We start from the raw sequence: 13,922 nt of genomic DNA, 5'->3' as shown, positions 1-13,922 counted from the left end.
AGGCATTTGATATAAAACTTTCCTCAGAAAAAAGACTACCTCAGCAGATGCTAACAGCTAGTATCAAAACCTGCTTGAATGTTATCTACCCTATTTTATATAAGAGCTATAAGCCAGTGTCCCTTTACTCTTACAGATACTATCCACTGAAAATTTCCAGAGATTATGCTCTTCTCATAGTACATCACATTTTCACACTGCTCAATTTCTCAGTCTCACTTCAGTGAGACTTGATGAATGTATAATGGTTTATATTAAAGCCAAACAAAAAACCTGCCACAGAAGTCATCAAGAGATAACCTCACTGTTTGACAATCAGAGTGTAACAAGCAATTCACATGCTCAAGAAGGGCTAGCATTAACACAGTACAGCTACAGCCTTGCATTTGCTGCAAAACCTGCAGAATCTGAAAGCCTTGTTTTCTGCCTCATTCTTGTAGCATTTTTCTCATTTTTATGGTTCAAATACATAGCTGTCCAAATAAGATCATGTCATAATAGTAAATAAAAGCTACAAAGAGCTGTCTTAAACAACCGGAACTATAAAGGCACACAACTAACATGCTTGTGTAAGACTTAGATGTCTGTGCCTGTCACACTTTACACACTGTTGAAACAGGGAGCTCACTGTTTAGCACTAGGATGCTGGATGACCTGTTGACATAGAAGACATCAAGTAAGCAGGTTTATTTTGTGTGAAGTGCTGAGATAATCCATTATCAATACTTTCTGGGTCACAGATAAGATAACAGCATACAATCACATGAAGTTTACTTACACTACAGATAAAGCAATACACATTATTACTCATTGTCAGGTTTGACAGCATTTCAGTGTCTTCCAAGACAGGACTGAAAAACAAACAAATCAAATTATCTCAACTAGATCTACTTAGGAAGAATAATAGGAAAAAAAATAAAATTAAGAACTATTTGCTGAAGCTTGTAACAGACAGATAAAGCCTTTGTTCTACAGAATATATAAACATCACTGATTCTTAACACGATCAGCACAGGGCGTTCTCTTTTTTTGAAGCCACAGGATGGAAAAATCTTTCCTCTTGTTTCTGTCCCCTGTCTACATTGCCCTGCACAGATAATTGGGCAAAGGCATTTGAAGGGTGTAAGAATGAGATTAGCAGCAGCAGCTACTTCCTGCATCCATTCTCCTTTGCTCTACTTGTCAACATCCTTACAGGAGATGAGGCACCTTTACTTCAGCTCTGACTTAGACTGTGGTACCCTCAAGGGTTATTGTGAAAAAGAAGAGTCTAGCCAATTCCAGCCTGTTTTCAGGCACAGTTTCGCTGGGAAGGGGATAGCTGCTGCAGGAACAAACATATTCTTGGAAGCTAAATTCTTACTTCACAGAAGGAAGATACTTCACAACAACCGCTGCAGCCTTTGTTGTAGTAAGGATGAGCATGGGTTCTGTAACCTTTGCCATGAGTACCATGACTCTGCTGTTAAACCTATCGTCTTTGGAGAGAATTCAGGGAAGTAACCTGATGAATGATTTACATTCTGTTCTCAAACCGTGACCCAATTTTCTTCCCTATCCAACCCATATAAAATTACACAATATTAACATTGCAATGAAAAAATACTGTTAAAAATTTAAAAACCCCTTAAATGTATCCCCAAGACTGCAAGGAGTACATTTGCAGAGGAGACAAGTGACTTCTGAGTACTGGAGTTACACATATTGAAGCAAGCGCAATCTTCTTGTACCAGTTCAAGACTGCTGCCTGACAGTGAGCAGGTTATCGCAAGTGTGACTGTTCTCTCGTCTAAACAGAGAGGACATGTCTGTGTTCTTGCCCAGCCTAGAACACATGCAAGCAGGGAAGGACAGAGAGGGGACCATTTATTTTTATAAATCTACAACAAAACTACTGGCGAGATGGTGGAAAACCTGGGTATATATGTTATGTAATTTCACATATTTACTACAGGCAAGAGACAACAGCCATGTGGAAAAAGTTCATACAGAATTAGCACTGTAAGATGCTTGGTCTTTCAAAAAAGATACCTTATTTTAAATAAAATCATTTTAACTGAGTTCTATTCATCCTGTGAACAATGTCTGGCAATTAATTTTAATTGCCCTAATTTTGGAGATGTGTATGCAAGTTTTTGTCTTTACTATTTGGTCCTTACCTTTTATCTTTACTAGTTGCTCCCACTGGAAAGTAAGTATCTATTTGCATAGTGAAGCTAAACACATGATGATCATATTTCTTGCAGAATCAAAACAGATACTACTTCAACAAATGTATTATACTTTCCTATTTTTGCAAAAGAAAATGTATGCTCTATTTTTTTCAGAGCACACTAAGAGTAAAGTTAATAGATGATAAACAAGAGTACAACCTGTTAGGATAAACAGATAAATATTTTCTACTATTTCAAGATCTTAGTTCACTAAGAATGGTATATTTCTCATTTGAAATAAGCACTAGTCAAGTTATATAACAAAACATTTACTTTTTAAATAACCCCAGCAGAAAGAGGCACACAAAAGAAAAGGGATTTTGCAGTTAGGAGTAAAACTTTTCAGTTTTCTATTACAAATATGGCAAAACTGTATTGTCAGATCAGATATCATAAGTCCATTGGCATTAGCAAAACATGTGAGATTTATGGTCCTACTGAAAATTTTAACATGGAATCAGAATCAATATTTGCAGAAGCAGAAGAAACTTAAAAGTATGCAGAAACCGTATCCTAGGTTTCTTTTGACTTTGGTTAACATTTTTCATAAAATATTAAAACATCACATTGATTTTGAAGAACATATGAGGAAAACTAAAAAGACCTACTCTAGGTACACTGCTAGGAATATCTAAAGGCCACCTAACCATTTGCAGTATAATTTCCTATTTTCGTTAGTTGATAGCTTTCGAAAGGATAAAATTCCAAGGCCACAGTTTTAGCACTCGATGTATTCCTTGCATAGTCACACACAGAGACACATTCTTTTCTTAAACTCAAAAAGGATTCAGCCAGTTTTGAGAAAATACATGTTCATTAACTTACACAACTGGCAGTTCTAACGCTAACGCAGTCTAGAGTAAAAATTTGCTTTTGGCATAGTGGTTGTCCTAAGCTTTAAGAAATCACTGGCTTCCTCTGTGCCTGCCAGGTTTTTATTGTAATTTTTCCAGATTCCAGGCTTTCTGTTGTAAAGTATGGCTGTTAAGAGAGGAAACTGCCATTTAAGAAATGTGGGACAGTACTTTCGGGGTTTTTTGTGGGTTTTTGTTTAAAAGAAAATGAAAAAAACCACTGAGTACTTGCACTATACCTACACACTTACCCAGGTCCTGCCTTGCACTCTGCACAATTTCTCACAGCTCTTTGAACATACAAAACAGCTGTTACTTTATTATTCTGTACCATGAAGTAGGGAAAAGAGGAAGATGAAACATCCATGTGTCCTCAAAAACTGATCATGCTAGACAAGGGAAAAGTTTGCACCAAGTACCTCTCTAGTCCTCCAGGTGTGCACAAACTGGTGGCCAAATAAAACTACTTGATTTAGAGCAGCTTTAGAATTTCCTATCAAAAAAACCCAAACAAAAAAAAATCACTGTCTAAAAACATACAGTAAAATTAAGTGTGACTACTAAAGCATTGAACGCTCCCTCTGTTATTGAAAATATATATGCACATATGTATTTCCTCGTAGGAGGTAAAATACAGTAGCTACTACCATAGTAGAAGCTTGCGAATACACATGCTCTCCCATTATCATTACTGCTATTACAATGGTTCTCAGAGGCCATTATGCCAGATGAAGCATGACTGTGTGAGGAGAGCTAGTACCTTACCTAAAAACTCAACTAATCTACACATTCTTCTTCTGTAACTCAACTTACCCATCAGGCTTATTTGCAACTGGCAGCTTTCCAATGCATTTGAAGCTTGTGTTGGACCTCTTGGTGGCAGGCAGAAAACACCTTGCCCTCAACAAGACACTATTTTCCATCTGGAACTGAATGAGCAAGTGTTCACAGCTTTTGTGTTCAGCCACTAATGCACATTAAACAATCTATTAACACATAAAATTAATGAGGTACTGCCAAGTTTAAAGTCAGCAAAGCACTGTGCCTGTGCATAGTTCCCTACAGCATATGTTGGCACCGTTGTTTGTAATACATCCAGCACTCAGGCATTTGGAGCTCAGCCTAATTAGTTCGCTGCAATTGAATCTCAACTCTAGCCTTGATTCAACTGCAATGAAAGTTTTGAAAGAGGCCAATCTACGCAGCCTTGCACGTTTTTTTCCCTGGCACTTGAAGAGCCAGGGCAAGGAAGTGTGCCAGAATTGCCCAACCAACCATTTGACAGATACACAGAAATGTGAATACTGCACTTACTGATCCTTAAGATCATTCGTGTGCAACTTTTAAAGGTAGAATAATTCTTTTCCTGGAGGGAAGCAAACACCAGAGAAGGACTTAAAATTTTATACTGGAAGGATGATAGGAAAAGAGAGGCCTACCCCCAGGAAAGCCTGCCCAAATTTAATACATTTATAACTTTCATGTGTGCATTACACAGAACTGTTTCTCCACTGCACACAACTTGTCTCCACTAAGCATTAATATTCAGAAGTTTACAACCTTCTACATCCATCAGTAACTCAAAAACCTAAACATCAATACAATTAGAAAAGCCTTTTTTGCCCCCACAGAACATCCCCCGCTCACAGAGCTTCTGTGTCTGCCTGCAGACCACAGGTCAAGACGAAAAAAAACTTGAGTATCAAGTAGTCGACCATAACATGCTATTCATTTCAGAACAGAAACTGAATATTCATTGTTATTGCTAAAGACAGCATGCCTTCAAAAGGCATTTTAATTAGAAGATACCCAGCTTTTCACCTTTCTTCAACAATCAAAATAGGTTGCCACAATCATTTTCATACAGCAATCATTTAATGCAAGAAATGATGCAAAGATGGTGATTTAGTCAAAGTGACTTCCAGACATTAACTACTAGTGGTTCACATTGAAAGGATCTGGTATCCATTACTGCTTTTCTTTCTGATGACAGTCAATTACTAAGTAAACTTGGATTATTTTTTTTCCCCCACTTTTAGTCAATTATGCAGTTATTAGTATCTGCATTTCTCACCCTGAGAACTTCTGTCCCACCAGGAAAGAGAAATGGGGACCCCTCCTAACCTGTAACTACACTGTCACTCCTGAGGTTGTCTTGGCACAGACTTGGATTGGTCTCAGTGACAGGACAGCCAGACAGTCCTGTGCAAAAATGAAATTTCCATGAAGTTACAGATTGTGAAACATGGCACAAGGCAAGAGCGGGAAGCTGTATACTGGCCAACCCAAACACTGTCTCAATCACACAAGTCCCAAAGAAGCACCTTCATGCAATATTGTAGCTAAGGGGCTAAACTGCGGCATGCAGCAGGGAAGGAAGGAGGAGCAAAACCTGTTAAGTCACATCACCTCACCTGTATCCAAAATTAGCCAAGACTCAAAACTTCAATATCTGGCTGATCAGCAAACAGGGCTGACCCTGCAACAGCAACTCCTAAACATTAGCACAGTCTTACATGTACAACCAGTTACACTAACGGGATAGGCAATAGGTCTTCCCTCCTCTCTGGGAATATGTAAAGTTGGCTTTCCAATCCCTTTTTGTCTCAGATAAAAGTGTTACCAGGCATATTGATAGATATGCAGTGCTAGGTTGCAAAAATGTCCACTCTGCTGCAAATCAAAATGCTAGACTGTGGAGTACAGCTGACGGAGGAAAAAAGCTACAAATATCACCTTGTTTCCACTTAATTTTTCCCAATTGTAGTCCTTGAGCATATGTGCGACCTCAAAGATCTATATAAGCCACTGCACAGCTGTAACACACCATGCTTTTGAAAACACAAAGTGACATGTACTAATAGGCAGATTCCTATCATTACAATTGTATCTAGCATGAAAGGATGGGAGTAATGGGCTCCAGTAATACAAATAAACACTAAATGCTGGTTGCAAGCAACAGGAGTTCATCTAGACATCTAGACAAAAGTAATCTAGAAATAAAACAAACATTTGTTCACATCAGCCTCTACATAAGAAGCATAATCTCTCTCTCTCAAACATGCCAAAATAAGGGGGCCAGTTTGACCTCAACTGAACTACCTCAGTCTTGAAGAGACATAAAAACCCCACAACCTAAACCTGCATCTTCCTGCAATTAACTGCAGCAGAAAGAATATTACTCTGATCAAATTATTTTTCTTTTCTTCCACTTAGAAAAGCCATGCTTATTTTGGAGGATTTAAATCTCCTTTTTAAAACAGAAATAATAATTTGAAAGTCTGACTCCAAGCTACAAAAATCTCTAAACATTCCAATGTTTATGTCCAAAAATATAGTACTTTGTATGTTTTGCCCCTTTTTTCTTTCAGACTGAGTAAACTGAGTGAGCACATGCACACACTAATTATTTTATGGATCTTTTTCCCTCCTCAACAATTTACACACTGAGTATGAACAAGTAGGTTTGGAAGTATGTTTGCAGTACATTTGGAAAAATAACAAAAATGGGATTTTAAGATGGAGTTATGCTTCTTCCTCACAATATTGTATGTAAACAGCACTACGTAAACACTGCACTGCTTTTAGTAATTGATTACTGTAAGTCCCGATACACACACAACTGGAATATTCTGTCTACCCTTGCTTCTTATCTTTGCGTGCACACACATGCAGCCACACTTCTGAGAGTTTGCCTCTTTCTAGACACCCGTCTCCCAAATCTCAACTACCAGCCAGTCCAAGCTTATGTAAACATCTTGGGATTCGAACAAACTCAATGACAATCATTGCTGATTAAACCAAACATATGCAAAGGCAAAGTAAACTGAACCAGGTACACGCATGCAAAGATAAGATACAAGCTGATTATCTTGCATGGCAACAAAGGAGAGCTGCCATACAGGAACAGACCAATGGTCCACTGGTTTCCGAATTGTTCCCTCTGGTATCGGCCAACACCTCAAAGCAAGGAGTCAACATGCAGTGTTCGTTGCCAGAAGTCATTATTTGCCATACTGAGAACAAGAGAAATCACTAGAAAGATCGTAACTTACATTTCTTCAGGTACATGTTAAGATGTTTTATTTTAAACTACTTAAAGAAGGTGAGAAGAAGCTCTTCCCTCACTGACGTGGTTTAGCCAGAACCAGGACACTCACGCACTTAAATCTAAAACAATTTTTTTAAGTATCTGAAGACTTCACTTATTCTTCGCAGTCATTTCCAACACTGGGACACAGTCTCAGGATTTCAGCAAGCCACTATGAGGGCAAAATTTAGGCTTCTTTTGTCCCTCCACCTCTCTTCACATAGCCTGAAAACTTGATTCGTTAAGGCCACAGAACGTTTCACCTCTCAGAGCCACTATCCCAAGGTGCACTACTATGATAAGTGTGATAAGATGCCCTAGCTCCGAAGGTCACTGAGAACAGTGGCACTCGGTCACTTCCTCACCTCTGACAGCCAAGAGGGGTTTGGTGGCTCTGGCAGGACATGTCCAAACATGCAGCCACACCGCAGGGCAAGCTCTTACTTGCAAAATCCAAGTATCCAAGCAACCACCAGCTGTGTTTGCAGAAGCCATGCATGTAAATCTTCAACTGTCAAGCACAATTTACCTGCACCGGTAGAATTAAGTGTATGTATACTATATACTTAATATATTCAAATGAAATTTAATACAACTTCAAACCAAGTCATGTAGCTGAAACAAAAGTTTCTATCACCTCCACTAGTATTTTTAGGCACTTTTTTTCAGTGGTAAATAGCTGATTCCCCATTCCTTCTCCCCAAAGAGACTAGTTCCGCAGCCTATAAAAATCTAGTATAAGTGAGGCACAATAATTCATTTCTTATTCTGCTCACTTGAGATGTTTCTGCTCTTTGCTCTGAGCAAAACAGACAAATCTCAGAAAAGACTTGTGCAGAATTCAATGAATTTAATCAGTGACTGTAATATCCAGTTATCCTGGAAGATTAAAAACATCAACAAGAGAGAAAGAATATACATTTTGTATCCCAGAAAACAGGTATTTCAGCCATCTTTTGAAAGAAATAACAATTCAGAAGTAAACAGGTCATTGGCCTCATCTAGTACAGCGACTGTCTATTGCTGCACAAGATAACCAGACTCCATCCTTTAGATCAAGGGCTACATGAGAGGCTTTGCTGCACACCAAAACATACAGCAATCTAAACAATATGAAACAAACATACCAACATCAAATCTGTGGATTCAGGCTTTGTGTTCAGCTTCCCTTTTCTAAACATTATAATAAAAAAATTAGGAAAATCAGTCCTGAATATAAGTTCTTAGCTGTTAGTATTCTAGATACCACTGACTAAAATTCCTGAGCAGGAAAAGGGTGGGACAAGCAATTAGCAGATGTAGTTTTATCGCTTGATAAACAGTGTTTCAACAACGAGCCAGAGATACAGGTCCAGAGCAAGTTAAATTGACTATTCCAGGAGTTGTTTCTAAATTTAATAATTTCAGCACTAATTAAGAACACAGCCACCCACTCTGCAAAATGTAGAACAGTGCAATAGATAGAAAATGAAGAAGCCCGCAGTGCTCATTGCTCCCATCTTGGCCAGGACCCTCTAGTCAGCTTTGGTCTTTGTGCCCTGATTTAACACCACTCCTGTTCCCTTTCCTTCCCCTCTGAACCTTTAAGATAGTGACCAAGACATCCCAGACAGCTGAAAGCCTCCAGAATAAAGCAGGGGGTAGCCAGTCACAAAGAGGCAACAGGCAAATGGCATCAGTCTCTTAAGCTGATTTTGGCAGGAGAGACAACCATCAAGGTCCTTGCACATCACAAGTAAAACCCAGCTTAGCTCTCTATGAATTTGTATGCTGACAACAAAATAATTGTTACTTCCTCCAGTGGGACAGAAATGCAGGCATGTGTCTTATAACTCTGAGTCCTTTTTGGCTCTGCGGCTTGTCACTTGTAACCAACTGCTTGCAAAAAGCTAGCAAACCGCGTGCAAAAATCAGGTCCCATGACTCCTCCAGAGTAGAGGCTGAGACACAACAGCTCCTCTGGATCAGAAAAAACTGTCTGCTTTGTCAGTTGATATTAGTAACAAAGTTCTGCTTTGAAGCAACTATTAATCTACCAATACTCAGCAGCTGGCTGGCAGGGGTTGTACTCAAAGAAAGCATTCATTCCTTGGCATAGCAGAAAGCAAGCTTCCCAGGAGGTTGCTTTGGGAGCTCAGAAAGCAAGAGTTGGAGAGGTACAGACCAAAGATCAGTAACCTAAAACATTATTTAACAGGCACAAAAAGTGCAGGCTTATCTACCACATAAATAAGGAGAAGTTGGGACGGCTGAGAACAGCACAGACTCAATTCCCTCTGCTGGTGGAAAACAGTGAGGCTGCCTAAAAATACACACATGGTACTTGCAGATTGCATAGCAAGAAACACATGAGGGTGTTAGTACATTCATCTGTCTCTTCAGAGTCCTAACTGAAGTAATTTGCACAATGCTTAGTAAGAAGCTTGAGAATATTTACTGCCACTGTCATTCACCATTGCAACAGAAGAGCTCTTCTGGAAAGAGGGGAAATGCTGGGGCTAATGCTTACACTGTAGGTAAGTATATATTGGGGGGAGAGAGGCAATGACTTCCCATACATATTACAATCTCTTTCCTAAAGTAGAATTACAAAATCTTAATTCTTGCACAGATAGGATTAATCTACACTGCTAATAATTGGGGGGGAAAAAAAGGTTAAAATTCAGGCTAGAATCTTAGGTAAAGGGATCTAACATTTGGGGGGGTGGGGGGGTGGTGTTGGATTTTCCTAGGCCTACTGTTAAGGTTTAGAAAAGATTAGTTAAGATACTGAACACAATTTACCGTCGCTTCTATAAATAATTTGAGATGCTTGAAAAAGGTCAGAAATTATAACAGTTGGCTGCCTAAAACTCCTTTTTAGAAAAAGAAAAAAAAAAAAACTATTCCTGAAAGTGTTTTACATTGATCAACCACAACTATTAGACACTTCATAATTATGGCTATTAGCTGTTATGTCATCAATGGCATTATCATAATGTTAAAGAGAATGGAGCCCACAATTATCTCTAGCAGCTGCACAGAGTCATCTCCCAATTAAATACATTCAGATGACAGCTGTTTTCCCTCCACTAAAATAAAGTTAGTACCACTTACCTGACTACCTAAATACTCTAGAATCCTCAATGGTGGAATATAAGCACACAATCCTGAATTTACTTAAAATAATACTTAGAAATAGAATTTAAAAATCAGAATGCAATAATTAATCATAAAACCTGATTTTTATCAAAGTCTTTTGCCTTAGGATTTTGACCATAAAATACATTACCTCTCACTGTTGTAATAACCATGTATATATGTAGTGTATATATACACATATATGTGTGTTTGTGCATGCATACAATAAACAGACACTACGATTCTGCCTGACCTTATTACCTATATTTAACATAGGCAAATTGCTCAAGGGTCATGCAAGCCTTCCACAACACCTCGATTAAAAAGCACCGATTTCTTCTCACAGAGGCACTCGTTGAGATCCTTGTGCACCACAGGCCTGCCACACGCTGGTTCAGGATGGATGCTGTGCCCACAGTGAATATTATACCCAAAGCAGTTTTCAACTTGCCTGCAGCTAAGCAGCTTTAACATCCTCCAAACATTGTCGTCCTCCTTCCTGTCTAAAAATAACAGCTACGGCATTTGTACCCACTAGGACAAGGAGTTAGAGCAAGGGGCAATAAAAGAGGCAAGGAAAAGGAACATCACCTGTCTCTCATTCTCCTCCAACAGGAGGATAACACACCTATTCAGTCAGAAACAAATGCTGTGCAGTGAGCTGGAAAATCAGGAGTCACTGCATTAAAAACTACTAAAGAATGGACTGTTACCTACTTCATTTCCACACTTAGAATGAACAATTTATTTCAACTCCCATGGTAACTTTCTGAAGAAAATTGCCTGAAATCAGCTCCTGCTCTACCAAATAGCTATACCCAAGAGCTCCTGAACTGAAATACAGCATTTCTGTTTAAAATAAGAGAAACTTTCCCCCGGAGTGTGACTTTTTGTTTGTTTTGCTTCACACCTGTGGGAAAAAAAAAACACCTCAGAAGACTGTATCTGCAAGACGTTCAATGAGCACCGGGCTGGTCTGGAAAGCTCCGTGACTGAGAGGACCGCCGCTCTCCCGCCTCCGTGGCGAGGACGAGCCCTGTGAGGGGAGGGGGGGCACGGGGCAGCGGTCACCTCACACTTCAGGGACGGCGGGCAGGCGTGAGGGGCAGCCACTCGTACCGATGGCCGCTCCGGGAGACGGTTTCTCCGCTCCGGACAGCCGCGGCTCGGCGCAGGCTGACAGGACAGGCCGCTGTAACGGGAGCCCGGCGCGGAGCAGGTGGGCCCGGCAGGCGGCAGGGAGCGGGGCGGGTACTCACACGGTGAAGTGGTACACGAAGCACTTCCAGCCGGTCGGCCGCTCCAAGAAGTTGTAGACCCTGCCCTGGACGCTGCTGCGGCTCAGGAGGGGCTTGCGAAGGCTGTAGATGGAGACGCGGGGGTCGAGGCTGACGGGCGGCCGCGGGCAGTCGGCGCTCACCACCACCACCTCGCTCCTCAGGCGCAGCGGCCGCTCCGGCTCCGGGCTACAGCCCGCCGGCGGCTGCCCGCCCTGGGCGGCGGAGAGTGGGGCGTAGTGGGCGTTGGGGGTACTCTCGGCCAGCTCCAGCGCCGAAGGCTTCTTGCCGAGCGTCATGCTGCCTTTCCTGGGCAGCGACAGCCGGCCCAGGCTCCGGCTTTTCTGCTCGCCCGGGGGGGTGCTGGAGGACATGGCTGGGACAGCTCGGGGAGGCCGGACGGCGCGGCGGTGTCGGGGCTGCGTTGCCTCACGGAGCTGCGGGCTGGCGCCGGGCGCTCTCTCCCGCCGCCGCCGCTGGCTCAGCCCCCTCAGGGGCGGCTCCCGGCCGGGAAAGGTGAGGACAAGCCGCGGCGGGGGCGGACCCGGCCTGCAGCCCCGGTGCCGCCCGCCGGGGGGCGCTGCGCGGCGGCCTCGGGCCGGGAAGTGCGCTACCTCAGGGCGGGAGCCGGGGTGTCCCCTTAGCCTCACCCTCACCCGGCACGTCGCCTCTCGGGCTGCACCTGTCTCAGGGACCTGCCCTAAGCCCCGGAGGACACGGGCTGGGCAGCGAACCCTGGCTCGAGTCTGGACCCCCTCTCCGTGTCAGGCTGCTGTCCTCATTGCTGACCTCGACCTGTTTCATCGGACCCCGTGTCACCAGCATGGCTGCACGGAGGCGGCCTCTTACCTTTGCAAGGCACAGCACGCTGCAGGAGGTGACAGGGTAGGGACCAGGGAGAAGCCTGCCAGCTCCCCAGAAGCCCAGCAGGCTTTCCTGCCTTTTCAGCTCATTTGGCACCTGTGGGGACAAAGTCCTACAGTAAGTGTTTCCCAGGCCTTATGACCTGTTGGTGGCTTGAGCTCCTGGGGTACAACTCCTTATCTCAGATTTAGGACCACCAGAGCCTTCAGGGTCTGCTGTTCCATCCCTTTTTGCAGAATTTCATCATCTGGAAGCAACAGAGCTCTGCTGGACTTGGGATCCTCCAGGAGGCTCTTTTTAATATGAGTAACAAGAATAAAGGCCAGTCCCTGGTCTTACTGTAACATAAGGGAGCAAATAGCTGAGTAATTAGGCAAATTGTAGAACTCAATGAACACAGTTTTGCAGACTTGCAGCCTCTGCAAGTTGGGTCTCACCAACACCAAAAACATCTTGTCTTTGTGGAAGGGTGCGTGTGTTTGGCCATTAATAACAGGTTATTTTAAAGGCTTGGATAACTTTTTTGTGTAGTAGAGTAAGTTATGACTTACTTAACTGTGGTGTGAATCAATTTGTCATGGTAATAAGAGCCTTTTTTGCACCAATTAACAATTTCTATTCCCAGAGCAAAAGAGGAGGGTGCTCTTTGATCTGGAGTGCTGGAGTTTTTTCCTTCTAGCCCAAAATAGAACAGAACTAGTAAGAGCTATGTTGAGTTCATGGTTGATACTGGTACTCGGACAAGAATGTTGTGGGAAGATAAGGTGCTAAATAAAGTTAAACAAAAACAGCCCTGCAGTTCCATTCAAATGTCAGGTGCACATATGGTAGGGGAACTGGACAAGATCCTTCATTAATGAAGACAAGCAAGACTGTAGGCTCTTGTAAAGTACTAATTTACACCCGTGAAGGATCTGGCTGCTTCTTAGGAATACAAAACCAGAAGCGTTAAAAAGAGAATTTGCAAAACTTTTTTCTAAATGAACAACATACTAACCAGGCTTCCCCCCTCCACCAGAGCAAGAAGAACAAACTAGCTTAATCAAAACAGCATTTCAAAGGAAACTTTTCCTGCATCTGGTCAAAATAGAGCCAGGTTTCTCTATTTTGAGAAATTGTTCTTTCTTGCAATAAGCCTGCAAGAAAAATGACTAATGGAAGAAAGAATGTCATTGCTACCCGTGAAGGCTCACTGTTTGAGGACTAGCCTGATAAAGTATTGGTGTTAAAGTTAGCAAATGTGTTTCTTTACGCAAGTGTTCCACTTTATTTTAAAGAAGATCAACATATTGTCTGGATTATACAGGACCTTATCCAGAAACCAGCTGCAAAACATAATTTACAGAGTTCAGCAAAACAAGAGGCTGTATGCTTATATGTACATTATGTTGTTCTTCAAAAACTGTTTTCAAAATCTTTAAAAAATGGCATTATGTTGTTACTCATTAACAAAACAGAGAATAGAAACCCCAATATATCTGAACCTAAGAAAATGGAATTTCTA

At 41.9% G+C, this 13,922-nt stretch overlaps 1 protein-coding gene across 2 annotated transcripts in view; it reads right to left on the bottom strand.

The window, feature by feature from the left end:
* The window catches only part of KCNQ1 (potassium voltage-gated channel subfamily Q member 1), a 371,004-nt gene extending 358,804 nt beyond the window's left edge, over window positions 1–12,200 (bottom strand). The window contains exon 1 of one of the 2 annotated variants that reach the window (XM_075754949.1): window positions 11,537–12,200. In XM_075754949.1, the coding sequence (XP_075611064.1) occupies window positions 11,537–11,928 (392 nt within the window). In that variant the 5' untranslated portion in view covers window positions 11,929–12,200. The remainder of the gene's footprint in view (window positions 1–11,536) is intronic. The other variant, XM_075754948.1, reaches the window with a different exon arrangement.
* Window positions 12,201–13,922: the final 1,722 nt, after the last annotated feature.

This window comes from Balearica regulorum, chromosome 5 (genome assembly GCF_011004875.1).
Source record: "Balearica regulorum gibbericeps isolate bBalReg1 chromosome 5, bBalReg1.pri, whole genome shotgun sequence".
Taxonomy (NCBI): domain Eukaryota; kingdom Metazoa; phylum Chordata; class Aves; order Gruiformes; family Gruidae; genus Balearica; species Balearica regulorum.
The sequence above is the reverse complement of the archived record's forward strand: the minus strand, read 5'-3'. Positions and strand labels throughout refer to the sequence as shown.